This window comes from Salvia hispanica, chromosome 2 (genome assembly GCF_029641045.1).
Source record: "Salvia hispanica isolate PSC_SH4W2 chromosome 2, Shi_PSC_v1, whole genome shotgun sequence".
Taxonomy (NCBI): Eukaryota; Viridiplantae; Streptophyta; class Magnoliopsida; order Lamiales; family Lamiaceae; genus Salvia; species Salvia hispanica.
In genome coordinates, this window is record NC_142693.1 from 46030271 (window position 1) to 46043700 (window position 13430).

The window sequence follows — 13430 nt, forward strand, 5'->3', positions numbered from 1 at the left end:
GGAATTTCCCATATTGGCCACTACCTTGCCGTTCGAGAAACATGCTTCTACGACATGCTTTAAGAAAATACAAGAGGAAATTGTTGAGGGTAATGACAAATGCTGCGTTTTGGGGTTCTCATCTACAGACATGGTTGACACCTACAAACTTGGAGACAGCCTTCGCAATTCGTACTTTGTGAGACATGATAAGACTGACGAGTCATACTCGTGCGATTGCAAACTGTTTAGTAGGTAGGGCTATCTATGCAGCCATATCTTCTTTTTGTTCAGGAACAATGAAGTTTAAAAGATTCTGGATAACTACTGTGCAGGTAGATGGATGAAGACTCTGTTAGCCAAGGCGGTCCATGGTTAGTTTGATGACACTTTACCTACAAAGTCCATCGTTGATGAAAGGCAAAACGTTTGAAAGCAAGGGATTTCACTGTTCTATGATTTTCTTCGTCGATTTGAGATGGACATTGATGTGCTTCGTGCATTCGTAGGTGGACTGGAGGAACTTGGTAATTCTCTTCAAACTCGAACTCCTACAACATCCGCCTTTGAGAAGAGGCGAATGATTGAACAGTTTTATGGAATGGAAAGGCCGGAAGTCGTTGAGGTCCATCCTCCGGATGTAGTAAAGACGAAGGGGCACGCGAGCAGCTCCGCTAGTCGTCTGATTTCCAAGAGATTGAAGGCTATCAAGGAGGCTACTAGGCCCCTTAGACGGTGTAAGGCGTGCGATGAGCTGTGTCATCACGACTCTAGAAATTGTCCAATGCTTAAAGAGCTGGAAAAGGAGAATGAGCTGCGTAAGGGAAAGAGGAAATGTTGATGTATTTTGAATCTCACAACATTATTGTTTTTGTTTTTGGTTAAGGCTTATTAGTGAAGTCGATGTCTTACCACTGTCAACAAGTTGTTGGTAATGATTGCTCACTTTAAATTGGTATTTGTGCATTATTATTATGTAAATGTTACTCCCTCCGTCCCACAAAAGATGTCACACTTGTGGGATGGCACGGGATTTTAGGAGGTTTTATTTTATGTGTTTAATGGAGAGAGAAAATATAATTTTTATATCAATGTGAGAGAGAACTTTTTCCAAAATTGGAAATGTGACATCTTTTGTGGGACAAACTAAAAAGGAAAGTGTGACATCTTTTGTGGGACGGAGGGAGTACATTATTTATTTTTAGTACTTAGAAAACACGGGCATTTTGTATAAACACGAGTTACATTAAAGTTAATAATCATGCATTACTGAAATAGTATCATCCATTATTATTTAAGAAGTAGTACATTATCACATCATATGCACTGGACTGTCTGCGCAATAGTCTCCCAGGAAAGTTCATTATTAAACATATTACTTACATTATTTGGTAACTTACATCCATTATATTTTGAGTTTGTTGTAAAATATTATAAAATTCACTACTTCTGTTCTACATTATTTCGTAAGTATTTTACATTATCGAGCAGTAAAATGACATTATTAAGTTCTTTGTAGCCATTATAAGTTTCGTGCAGTAGTAACAAAATATATAACGTCTTGTAACATTTTTCAGCACAATGTTTACTCGAGCCATTATAAAATTCACTACTTCTGTTCTACATTATTTCCTAAATATTTTACATTATCAAGAAGTAAAGTGACATTATTAAGTTCTTTGGAGCCATTAGAAGTAAAGTGACATTTTTCAGCACAATGTATATTGTTCCAAAACATTCCAAGCCACAAATCCGGTATTCCCCCTTCTAGCATGAGTTATCAAAAAAAAAATATCTAGTTCATATCAAACTAAAAATCGTTTCCAATCACCCATCAGAATATCACTAGATCCGATAATTCTCGACTCACTTTTTGAAGCTGAACTTTGACGGCTTATCCATCCAATGCTTGGTGGCTTGAGTTTGGTTGGTTCCAGATTTTGAGTTATGTGGAGAAGTAAGCAGAGCCGTTGCAAACTTCATTCGCAACATTTCCAGGCTCTTTGTTCCTTTGGCCTTAGTCCGCACTCCCAATCTTTCTCCCTCTCTCCAAAGTACGTCTCCATATGCCTCATCACATAGACCCCCGTGTCCACGGTGCCGCTGTTGTTCCTCCAAGGCATTGTAACGACATGTGCATTACATTTTCTGACCTGTGTCGCCATTTTTGGAACCTTAGACTTCGTAAGTGATGTTGCGAAGAACTTTTTCTACACAAAAAAAAAAAATAAAACTTTAACAATTGCATATAATGTACAATTTGTCGTATATAATGCACAGTGGATGCAGTTCCATATTAAATACCAGCACGGAGGGTGTGTTCCCATATTTTTCGCCGAATGAGGCGTGTGTTTCAGCCAAGCTGTGGTCAATGATGTTCATCTTGCAATCGGGAAGATTGAAACAGACCACATACTGATGGGTCATCCCCCAAACTGGGAAGAAGAACTGCACGACGAAAGGTGCATTACAAGACATAATATTATGTCCATTACGACTGAACTTCAAGTACATTATTATACTATAACTCACCATGTCATATTTGTCCCATTGAAAGTAGCCCGTTCCAAGCGCTTCCTCCAACAGCCTTGTCCAGAACGTATTGAACTGGAATTCTTCTGTCCATTCGGGTTGTGCGTCGACCATTGATTGTATCTGTAGTTTATTTGTGTAAGCAGTTACGAACTGTTACTTATTATAGTACCTTGACAGAAACAGTAAAACATTGTACACTCACGCATGGTTTTGTAGAGAAGAATAGCCTGGAAACCGTCTCTGGTGCCTTGCTCTTTTCCATTGTATTCAGGTAAGAGCTCCAAGTATCGATAACATCGGGGCTCACTGGCTTGAATGGCGCTAAAGATTGAAACTTGATCTGCATAGTATTCTTAAATGTGTCTTGGCAGACAAATCCTTAGACATGTTTACACCGTTAAAAAAAACACATGTACCAAACATAACAACAGCTAAAGTAAAAAATTTACTTGTTCTTATCCGTTGTGCTAAGAACCCAGTAGTAGAGCTGCTTGTCCAATGTGTGTGGCTTTGCTGTCACTCTAACCGCTCTCTCGTTGAATGGAGACCGGGCAGCCAGACTTGGTTTCTTCACTCGAGCTGTTAGTGTTTGAATTAACTAAGCTATTCGATACCTCATCCGCATCGGAATCCTGTTTGATGTGTTTCCCTCTCCCTTTTCCTTGATCAACAACCTTTTCCACTCCCACCTTTTCCAGCTACAAGTTTTAAGGGTTGCGTTGTTTGCACAACACCAATCACTATGCCCTTACGCGGTGCTGCAGTGTGTTCCTTTAACAAAAAAAAAAAACAACCAAACGGGTTGATTTCTTAGAAGCTCTCTCCCTAATAATGTATAATTTGATGATTTAATTCAGATATTCAACCACCTGTGGAATATCCAACTGTTTGCCCGTCGCTCTCTTAGAAGCTCCCTCCCTAACGGGTTGTTTTCTCTTGGTAACCAGAACCTCAGTGCGTTTCCCTTTGGTTGTCTGATTTAAAAAATATATGACTTAAACAAATAATCTATATAATGCAGCCAGACAGACATATAATGTAATGATATAATGTCAATAATGTAACAATATTAGTACACAATGAAAGTAATGCTGAGACATATTTACCTTGCCGATCTCCTCTGCGGCTGTACTCTTTGATGGGGCTTTATTTGCTTCGGCTTTTCTCTTGGCCGCTGCATCCTCCCTATCCTTCCCAACAACATCTTCAACAATGCTTTTAGACACCTGCACACAATGGAACACAAATGAAAAAGTCTAATAATGTTAATAATTAATAACACATAAGCCTTTACTTCTTAGTGCGCACCTCAGTTGCTGCTGCTGACGTATGCAAGCTGGAAGGTTTTTCAAGCCCGGCTCCACTAGCATCTCCTGTTGTGATATCTGTGATATCAGGGATATCACTGCCTATTGGCTCGTGCATGGGGATGTCCCCTTCCTGGTCAGCAGCTCCAAATGGCTCATCTTGGGGTGTATCATCATTATTGTTTATCCCTAAACCACCAGCCCCACCTGTCCTGTGTTTGCTGTGTAGCAAACGGGTCAGGACATTCAAAACCCTCCAGCACAAATGATGACTTAATAAACTTATCTCTTATACGTTTAGCTCTATTCGTGTTGGGTCCTGCACCGCCTCCTCTGTTCAAAGCTTCCAACCTCTTGCTTCCTCGTCCACCAAATACTTCTCTTTATCAATCGGGCCCTCCAACCTCCCAGTACGAACTGGTCACGCTCGGCATCCTCCCTTTGTTTGAGGGCTTCCGTCGTCCAGCCTTTTATTGTTGGCCAGGCACGACTGACTCGCCTCCGTATGTGAACCACACGGTCCACATACGCACACTGACAAAAACCACAGATTGCCAAAGGTCAGTATTGCATCCTATTGTATACATAATGCATGCACAAATTTATCAATATATAAAGTGAGAGTTTTGTGGATTTTTTTTAAAATGCCAGTTTTGCCCCTTTTGGCGGGAAACTGAGCAATATTACAGCTGATTATTTGATTTTTCTTTTACACTATTTTCTGTCATTGTGGAGCTTATGTCTGACCAGTTTGTATGAACTGAGAATTTGTTGTTTTTTAGGATGCAGCCTACTATTAGTGTCAGACTTTTCTAAATAATACCTATTCTATTGCAATATAGTATACTATATATATATATATATATACTTTCGATTCTTCTTCCAATGCACATGCGCCTGATCCATTCTTCTTTTTCCAATGCAATTTATCCCAGAACAAAAATTCTTCATATGTTAACATTCATATTTAAAATCTTTCATATATATAAATTAAAAAATAATTTTGAAATTCAGTTTTTGAAGAAAACAGGAGAAAGTGTGAGAGCCTAAAAAATATCACAATCTTTCAGGAATTAATAATTGTACAATGCAGAATGATTTAAAAGTAAATAAATTGATTTTTTTATATGAAATTTGTGTCTATAAAGAAAATGGGAGAAGGGGGTAGTAAAGAAAATGGGAGAAAGACGTAGTATTGAAAGGATTTAAATGTGAAATCAAATATTATTAAGTCTAACTTATACATCATGTATTCAGATTCGTATGTAATTACTTTGACAGACTGTAATATAATTTTGTGTAGCCTTTTTGTTCAGCATTTGGTTGTTTAAGGAAAGTAAAAAACCATATGATGTTTGGTAAAGGATGTAGCTTATGTGTCATTAAAGCTTTATTAGTCATCACTCAATTGCAATTTGTTATCTCTAATTAAAATTAAGACAGATAAGTAGAATATAAAAGATGGATAAGAAAGTACAAAAAATCTTTTCCCCTGGGTGTATTTACAAATCCTAATGTTATTCACTATTAGTAGAATAGATTTATAAGCATTAAATAGCGTCTGAAAGTATTATTTGATTAATACTATAATATATCTGGGACAAATGAAATAATTGAAAGGTCCGTTCATCATTTTGTTTTTCTTGGGAACTACACTTTTTCAAGGGAGTACAGGCCCAACTTCCATCTCTCTATAAATACCATGTTCTCTCATATTTATAATTACTCACCTACGTTCACTCACCAACATTCACTCAGCAATATCCCAACTCGGTTTTGGGTGGTTCTATTCTTTCCATGATTCTTCTATCCATGAATGTCTATCATACTCCTATTCTGTTTTTCAGCCATTAATATGTTTTTGTAACATTGCAAGATCTATAGCAGATGTTTATTTAATGTTATTTATCATTCTTCTTTGCAACCTATATCTTAGTTAACCTGTTCCGTTTTATTCATCATATTTTTCTATCATTCCACGGTTACCTATATCTAGATGTTGAGCATAGAACGAACCTTTGTTTATGCCTTCATGATGCAATGTTCAAATCCGAAGTATGTTTTATTTCTTTGGTAAATAGTGTATAACCTGCAAAAATGGATAGTAGATTAAATTTTGATTGATCAAACCCTTTATATTCTCAGATAGGACACTGAGGAATGATTGAAATATTTTTCTTACCAATTTAGCATTTCTGAAGTGATTGTCTTCCTTCTATTTTATGAAAACTTTGGGTGGCATTTCTTCTGTTCCCATAAAGCATTCTTATGCACAACATCTTCCCTGGCCAAAAAAGATGGAGTTAGATTTCAATGTTGATTGATTGTTAATTTTTTTTATACTGAAATGCTTCTCTGATCTGGCAGATTTATATTTCTTACCATAGTGACATTTCTGAAGTAAACTCTTTCTTTCTATTTTGATAGACGTTTCTTTTCTTCCATACAATCTCCTTTTCTTTAGATTATTCCTTGCAAAAAAATAAGCAGTTAATTAAACTGTTCATTGATTTATTTGTTTTCATTGTTTAGCTAAATCTCAGATGTGACAAGATCTGTTTTCTTACCATAGTTTCATTTGTTAAGTAATTGCTCCCTTTATCACCTAGATTAACAATCTCTGCCAGGCAATTGCTTGGTCCATCAACTGAGTCTGGTGTGCTCATGTGTCTATGAAGGTGTACCTGAAGATAAAAATTCAATAGTTTAGAGTGTGTATTCTATAATTATAATGTATATTGATCTACCAAATTTACTAGGAAATAAATTAAATAATGTAAAATACCAGTTGAATAAATATATATATCTGTTTAACGTATGTTCTGTTTTTGCATTACAGGGAACAAGAAGTCAAGCTACTTTTCCTATTAACTTAATCCAGAATAAGGCTTCTCAGCTTAGGGAAGCCCTTGGATCATCCGAATGAATTGGTAACTATTTTTCAATCAAGCTCTCCCTCATCTATCATCGCCAAATCAACCAAGGGTTCGCTTTTTAATGACTTGCTCTATTTTTCATTGGCTATTCTCATTGTCGATAAGATCAACTATAAGAAAAAGATATTACAATTATATTATACTTACTCCTTTACTTACCCAAATGCAGTGGAATATCATGCCAAGGGAAATCTCAAATCTGTGTCAAGCAATCACATAACTTGTCATCGATATAACGCACATTACATAGCCAGCATCCACTAATTCCAAATAAACAGCCAATTTATTATGAATTTAATGGAAGAAGTATGAAAAAGATTCAAAGAGTCAAATAGTGCTAGATTCTATACGAAACCATTGTAAAATTATGTCCTAATTCCTCCATATTTTAATCTGTTTATGAACAAAAATCATAGACTTGCAAGTAGTACTGTATATTACACAAAAAATTTACCTTTTTGAAACTGGACTGGGATTTGGCCCCAATCTTTTAGGATTTTGCTTTTCTGACAGTCATTGTTGTCGGTTTTGTTGTAACCTGAGAGCCGATGTTTGAGTCGGCGATCGTTCGCGTTCTCAATCTCCAATGGTCGGAAAGCCGACCATTGGGTCTATGAATCTGTAAAATAGTAGTAGTTGAAATTAGCTAGAATCGTTCTATTTTTCGTCGATTTGTCCGTAATTTTGTTAATATTTTTGACCTTTGCTTCAATTTACCTGAAATCGGTCGTACTCCATTTGGTTCAGCGATATTTCTCAGTCTAGGGTGTTCAGTTTGATTCCTCCGTCGATCTTTTGTTGTAGCTTCTGACCGCCATTCTAAGCATCGTCGACTACGGTTTTAATAGGGAGACGTCGGCGCGTTTTGGAAAGAAGACGGCGTGATTCAATCCTTCATGGTGAGTTGGCGCGGTTTGCCCCTGTTGACAACAGCGATTCAGTCGTCTGAGGAAGATCGCAAAGACGTCGAATTTCTAGGGTTTGTGTGTGTCGGCGCCACTGAGGAGAGAAGAATGTTGTAATAATCAAGCTTAGAAATCCCTAAGTACGATTAATTTAATTAGTTGTATACTCTCTTTAATTAAAGGAGAAAAGTGTAATTACAAATTATTTTAATTGATCAGTAGTTGGGTTATTTGTGGGCCATTTTGTATGCATAATGTGGGCCCTGAGTATTCTTTATTTGGGTTGTTGTGTGCTGGCAGGTATGTAAACTATTGGGCTCTTTTTTTGGAGCATTTTGGATATTCTAATTCTAATATTATTAGAATTAAATCCTTATATTAATTATATTATTTTTGGTAACATATTTGGATTTTTTTTAATTTACAGAAAATTAAATTTGAATTATACTCCTTTAGTCCCATAAAAATAAGAACATTTTTCACTTTGGGATGTCCTATGAAAGTATCCCTTTTATTTTTGGTAGAGTAAAGGTAAAACTAATCCTGAACATATGCTTACTTTATGATTTTAGTCCTATACTTTATCTTTTGAATTTTTGCATCCTGAACATTTCAACTCGGATCACAATTGGTCAACACTAACAATTCCATCAATTTCTAAACGATTTTAATTTTGACCGAATTTGATGGTTTTAACAGTCTCATTCAAGTTAAAACCATTTAAAAGTCGGTTTAGGACCAGTTTTTGGTAACTTCTTTCTTTTTACCATACAAGTGTCATAATTTTTTGTGGTGTAAAAATTACAATGCATATATGGATTACTATGATCATCATTGATTTGGCTCGAAAATTTTAAATATATTTTGAGTTATTCATATATTTAATTTTTCCTTTTTTCCTTAGTCACACATTTTCCTTTATTTGCATATCTTATACTATCTAATTCATACTCTTCAATCCATAGTCGCACATCTTCTCTTTGTCATTTGTTTTATTCTATTTTACTCAACTTATATCAAAAATTAAAATTGTATAAAATCGTTTACTGATTACGAAATGTTTCATTTCGAGTGGGTTGAGAGAAGTACATTTCTCTTTGATTATTGTTTATAATATTTTTAATTGTTAAAGTGTTATGAATACTTATTGTAATTAACATATAGTCCATAACATTATTATATTCTTTTTTTTCACTATATCTTAGAATTTTTTTTATTAATATTTGAAAATCTTATGTCCCGTGCATAGCACGGGTGATAACACTAGTTCTATATAATGCAAGTGATCAAAAACAGTAATGCAAACTTTAACTGAATATGAAACATGATCGGATATGAAACACATACAATAATGCATGTTGTTCTTTGGAAGTAATGAATGAAAATTATCCTATAATGCAGTAATTGTTTTCCTCACCAATAAAAAGTGGAAAGGCCCTAAAATATACAGTTTCACCTCTTTCCCATGTAGGATAAGTGGTCTCCAAGACTGATAAGACGTACCCGCACCAATTGAGATTCCTAATCTCATCGACGTCGTCGATCAAATGTAGAATCTTTGGCTTCAAATTACCGTCTGTCGGCGTCTCTATTACTGCATTTTCTACCATGAACGTGCGCTTGAATTCTGGACCACCGTTCACCTCCTCCGTAATCAGCTTCGCAACGTCGCCCGCGGTCATTTTGTAACGACTCTTACCACACCGGTCTGCAACGTAGTCGTTGAAATGAAACTCGCTTTGTTTATCAACTGACCTTGAGATTGGTTTTAGCCCTCTTGGAAAACCTAGCGTCAAATGGGCGTCTTCCTCATCAAGGGTCAAACTCCCACCCTCACACAAAGGTGTCTGGCAGCGAGCAAGATTAAATGGTTTGATTACCCAATAGGCAATGTACCCTGGGATCTCCTTGATGTGGTAGTGTAGTATGGCGCCGAATCCAAGTTCTTGCACAGCTTCCTTCTGCTGTGGAGTAAGGCCTTTTAAACAGTTAACGAATTATGTAGTGCTCCGGGTGTATAAGTGGTCAACTTTTTTCCCCCTTTGCTTCCTCTTTTCCACTTCTTCATTTGAGGTACTAGCCTCCGCCGTTTTCTGTTCATTCAGTCTCTCCTTGAAATTTTGTGCTATATTGTCAGTGGAAGAACATCATCCACTGCCTCGCTATAGCGAACCTTGGATGCTTGGATGCTGGAAAAAAAACAGTATTGAATTCCATTAATGCATAACAATAACTGTATAATGTACATAACTGATCTTATAATAATGTTGATAGAGCATATAATAATGCATAATTTCAACCTAATCATTTGTATCTTTGATATCCAGTAAATGTGCAACTAATACATTACCACATACATCAACAATGACCTACACAAATCAAATAACATACAAGCATGTGTGCTGATTGCAATAACATACATCAATAAAATTACCATATACATTAACAATTAATAATGACATACATCAAGCAACAATTTCCCAATGAAATATACGTCCAAAGCAATAAAAAGAACAATAATGAACAACAACGCTTACATAATGCATCAGATTTAACCAATCGTGACTACAACCAATGTACTAATCCTTATAAACCACTAATCAATAATGGTCAATTGCAACCAAATAATCACTAATACTAAACACATACATCAATAATGTTAAAAGTCAACCAAATAATGCAGCAAATGAACAGAATAACGTGCCAAAAATGGACAACACTTCAAGCAATTATTAAATAGAGATGGAATACATACTATCAGTTTTGTAAAATGTACAAAAAATAATAAATAATGACAAAAATAATTTACCAAATTAAGGGACAAGATACTATCAGCTTTGTAAAATTGAGCCGCATTCTCACCTTCGTTCTGTGTGGGCTGCCTTTTGAAGGGGCGGCTTCTTTTCGACATCCCGAAACTGAGAGACACAACAAAAATAGAAACCAGTTTACATTATACACCAAAATCACAGGTAATTCGTCAACAGAACCCACCAAAAAAATATTCTTCAACTCAAATAAAATTACCAAAATCGTGACAAAAATACAACATCTAAAAAAAAGAACCCAAACTCGTAGTCTTACAGCAAAATCGACGAATTCGAGTCAACTACAACCCCAAATTCGAACAACAAACCAAATACAACTCAGAAACCAACAATATACTTCAAAAATGGGATAACCCTACATCTAATGCTCACAATTTCAGCTTTTTTCCAAAAAATCGAACAAAACTTTTGTGCATTATTGCAAATACGAACTAATCGACTACTGCGTGGAAAAAACGACGTTTTGGAGTGTTTCTAACTAAAAATCGAGACTTTAGAAGCACACCGTTTTGGTCGACAGAAGTTGAATCGATGGCCCACGGTGCAAGCGAACAAAAGCCTTCTGTGACCCCAAATCGCCGATCGAAGGCTCTTTTTACTGAGATAATCGATGGTAGCGGTGGTTGCTCTCGGTTTTGGGAGGCGGCTAGGGTTTGACGCGGTTTGAATGAGGAGAGAAATTTTTTGATCGTGGTTTGATGGGATGGAGTGAGAGAGAGAGTGAAAAGATGGAAGGACTAAGAAAATCCCGCTTAATTATCAGACCTTCCGTTTTGAAACATTTTCCAGCCATTATATGATTGCTATTATACCCCCATAATGCACAATATATGACCAATAATGTAAAACAGGATCCTTTTACCAAGATTGATCTTGACCGTCCACTACTCTAATCTAATGGATGATATTAAGAAGGAAATAGACACTAAGGGAGCAATAGGACCTTAATGCTCCCCTATATATATGTAATTCTCTATAATATCTATTTATTTGTAATAGAATAGGTTTAAGTACACACACCAATAAAACCTATATATAAAAAAACGAAAAAACAAAAAAGTACTCCCTCCGTCCCGGAGTATTAGACTCACTTCTTTTGGGCACATGATTTAAGGAAGTGATATTTAAATAGTTAAAGTGGAGAGAGTAAAGTATGAGAGAGGGAAAAAGTAGGGGAGAGAAGAGAGAAAAAAGTAGGTGGAGAATAAAATAAGATAGATGTTTTTTGCTAAAAAAGGAAATGAGTCTAATATGTTGGGACATCCCAAAAAGGAAAGTTGGTCTAATACCTTGGGACGGAGGGAGTACAAACATTGGAACCACAAATGCCTTTTACATTGAGTGTAAAAACAGAAACAAAAAATGCATGAAATAAGAAAAGAAAAAAAAATACAAAATGAGACTTCATTTTCCCACCCAAACCAGTGCCACATGGCAGTCCAAAAACTGCATCTTTATATTTGTACAGATGTTAGCAAAATATAATTAAATATTCTTTAGGCAAGAATCTAATATCGAGCACACACAAGTGCTCACAACACAGAAGAAAATTCAACTAGTTGTCACGTTTGCGAGAACCCTTCGTTTGCAAATTTGGGCTCGCAAAATCACTCGTTTTTTTCCATTTTTGGAAAATGGTCTGTTTTCGTTTATGTTTATGCTCACTATTCTGCTCGAAAGTTTGCAGCACACTACTGTGCTTGCAAAAAAGTGGCAGTTTTGTTTGTAGTGAAAAAATATAGTAGCAAACATTTTATATTTTAATGATAATTGCAGGTTGAAAAGTAAGATCCGAGCCCCCTGTTAAGATTTCATAAAACAAAAGTTTCATGAAATGCACTCTAGAAACAATCCAATTTCTTTCATGTATACAACACATGGAGCAATAACATATTCATAGTTCATCACTCTTAAGATTCAGTTAATAAAATTACCTTATAGCAAGAGTTGTCTTTCCGACGTGTGTCATCTCACTTGATAAACATAATTTTTCCAATGCCGTCCATCCCGATAAGTGAACAAGGATTACAAATTGATAAGATAATTCAACCGTCAATCTCATAAAATGCATCCTTGAGAAAATAAGTTGATCTACTTCCTCTGAAGTCTCCTCGTCCATGAGATCCAGTGACAGTTGAGAAAGAATGATGTGGAAATGGGTTTCTACAAATCCTGCGAATTCCTTAGGTTGAGAGAGATAGTTGGCGGCGGAAGAGAGGGAAGTGTGAGTATTAGGGCTCACTGGAGTTTTTTTTTTTCTCATATTTATGGTACTCTTGATTAAATATTAATTCCCCTCACAAAGCTATTTTTTTTTCTCGTATTTATGGTGGCATATAGGCCTGTCAAAATGGATAGCGGGTATTGGATATCCAAAATCCAATTTTTCGGATTTCGGATCGGGTATTGAGAATTTTGGGTTTTCGGGTATCGGATTATCCGATACCCGATCGGGTATACCCGAATTATCCGATTTTTTTATAAATTAATAAATAGTGTATTAATTCTAGGCCCATTTTTACAAACCCAATTTCTGCTTTATATTCTTAATTGAATTCTAATTTTTAAAATTTTAAGTAATTAAATATTATGGTTTTTAGTTTTTAAGAGTCACTGCAGATAGACCTGACATGCCTCCCTCCCATCTCCTACTCTCGCCTGCACCTCCCTCCGCCCGCCGCCGACGCCGTCTCCTCTCCCAGCGCCACCTCCGTCTCCTATCCCAGCACCGGCCGTAACGAGCTCTCCTCTACTGCCCAGTCGCAGCCCGTCTCCTCTCCCAGCGCCGCCGCCCTCTACCTCCGTTAGCTCGTCCACCAGTGAAGATAAATACGTGATCAATTTTTTATTGCAGAAATACTACGACACACTATTCTAGTAATTTAGATTATAAGAAGCATTCTTTATACATGTAGCAAATATACTAGCAAAAGTTTGTAG

The 13430-nt window shown here is 36.2% G+C and overlaps 1 protein-coding gene, 1 long non-coding RNA gene and 1 pseudogene across 2 annotated transcripts; all 3 read right to left on the bottom strand.

Moving 5' to 3' along the window:
• Nucleotides 1–13430, bottom strand: part of LOC148932515 (uncharacterized) — a 151366-nt pseudogene that overhangs the window by 89713 nt on the left and 48223 nt on the right.
• On the bottom strand, nucleotides 1746–2872 carry LOC125194683 (uncharacterized). The gene is made up of 4 exons (XM_048092949.2): nucleotides 2717–2872; nucleotides 2512–2634; nucleotides 2284–2427; nucleotides 1746–2189 (listed from the first exon to the last, which is right to left on the bottom strand). Exons 1-4 carry the CDS (start codon nucleotides 2858–2860, stop codon nucleotides 1959–1961), a joined length of 642 nt encoding a protein of 213 aa, XP_047948906.1. The 5' UTR covers nucleotides 2861–2872; the 3' UTR covers nucleotides 1746–1958.
• LOC125218921 (uncharacterized) lies at nucleotides 8946–12735 on the bottom strand. The gene is made up of 3 exons (XR_016135315.1): nucleotides 12425–12735; nucleotides 10525–10580; nucleotides 8946–9851 (listed from the first exon to the last, which is right to left on the bottom strand). It is a non-coding gene; the product is annotated as an uncharacterized LOC125218921 (long non-coding RNA).

What these genes read in the sequence shown, in the direction of transcription:
- LOC125194683 (XM_048092949.2), bottom strand. Translation starts at nt 2,860, where the DNA reads ATGCAGATCAAGTTTCAATCTTTAGCGCCATTCAAGCCAGTGAGCCCC. An exon ending in TCTTCTCTACAAAACCATGC is followed by an intron (nt 2,635 to 2,716) that starts GTGAGTGTACAA and finishes AATAAACTACAG; the next exon opens with ATACAATCAATGGTCGACGC. An exon ending in GGAACACACCCTCCGTGCTG is followed by an intron (nt 2,190 to 2,283) that starts GTATTTAATATG and finishes TTTTTTGTGTAG; the next exon opens with AAAAAGTTCTTCGCAACATC.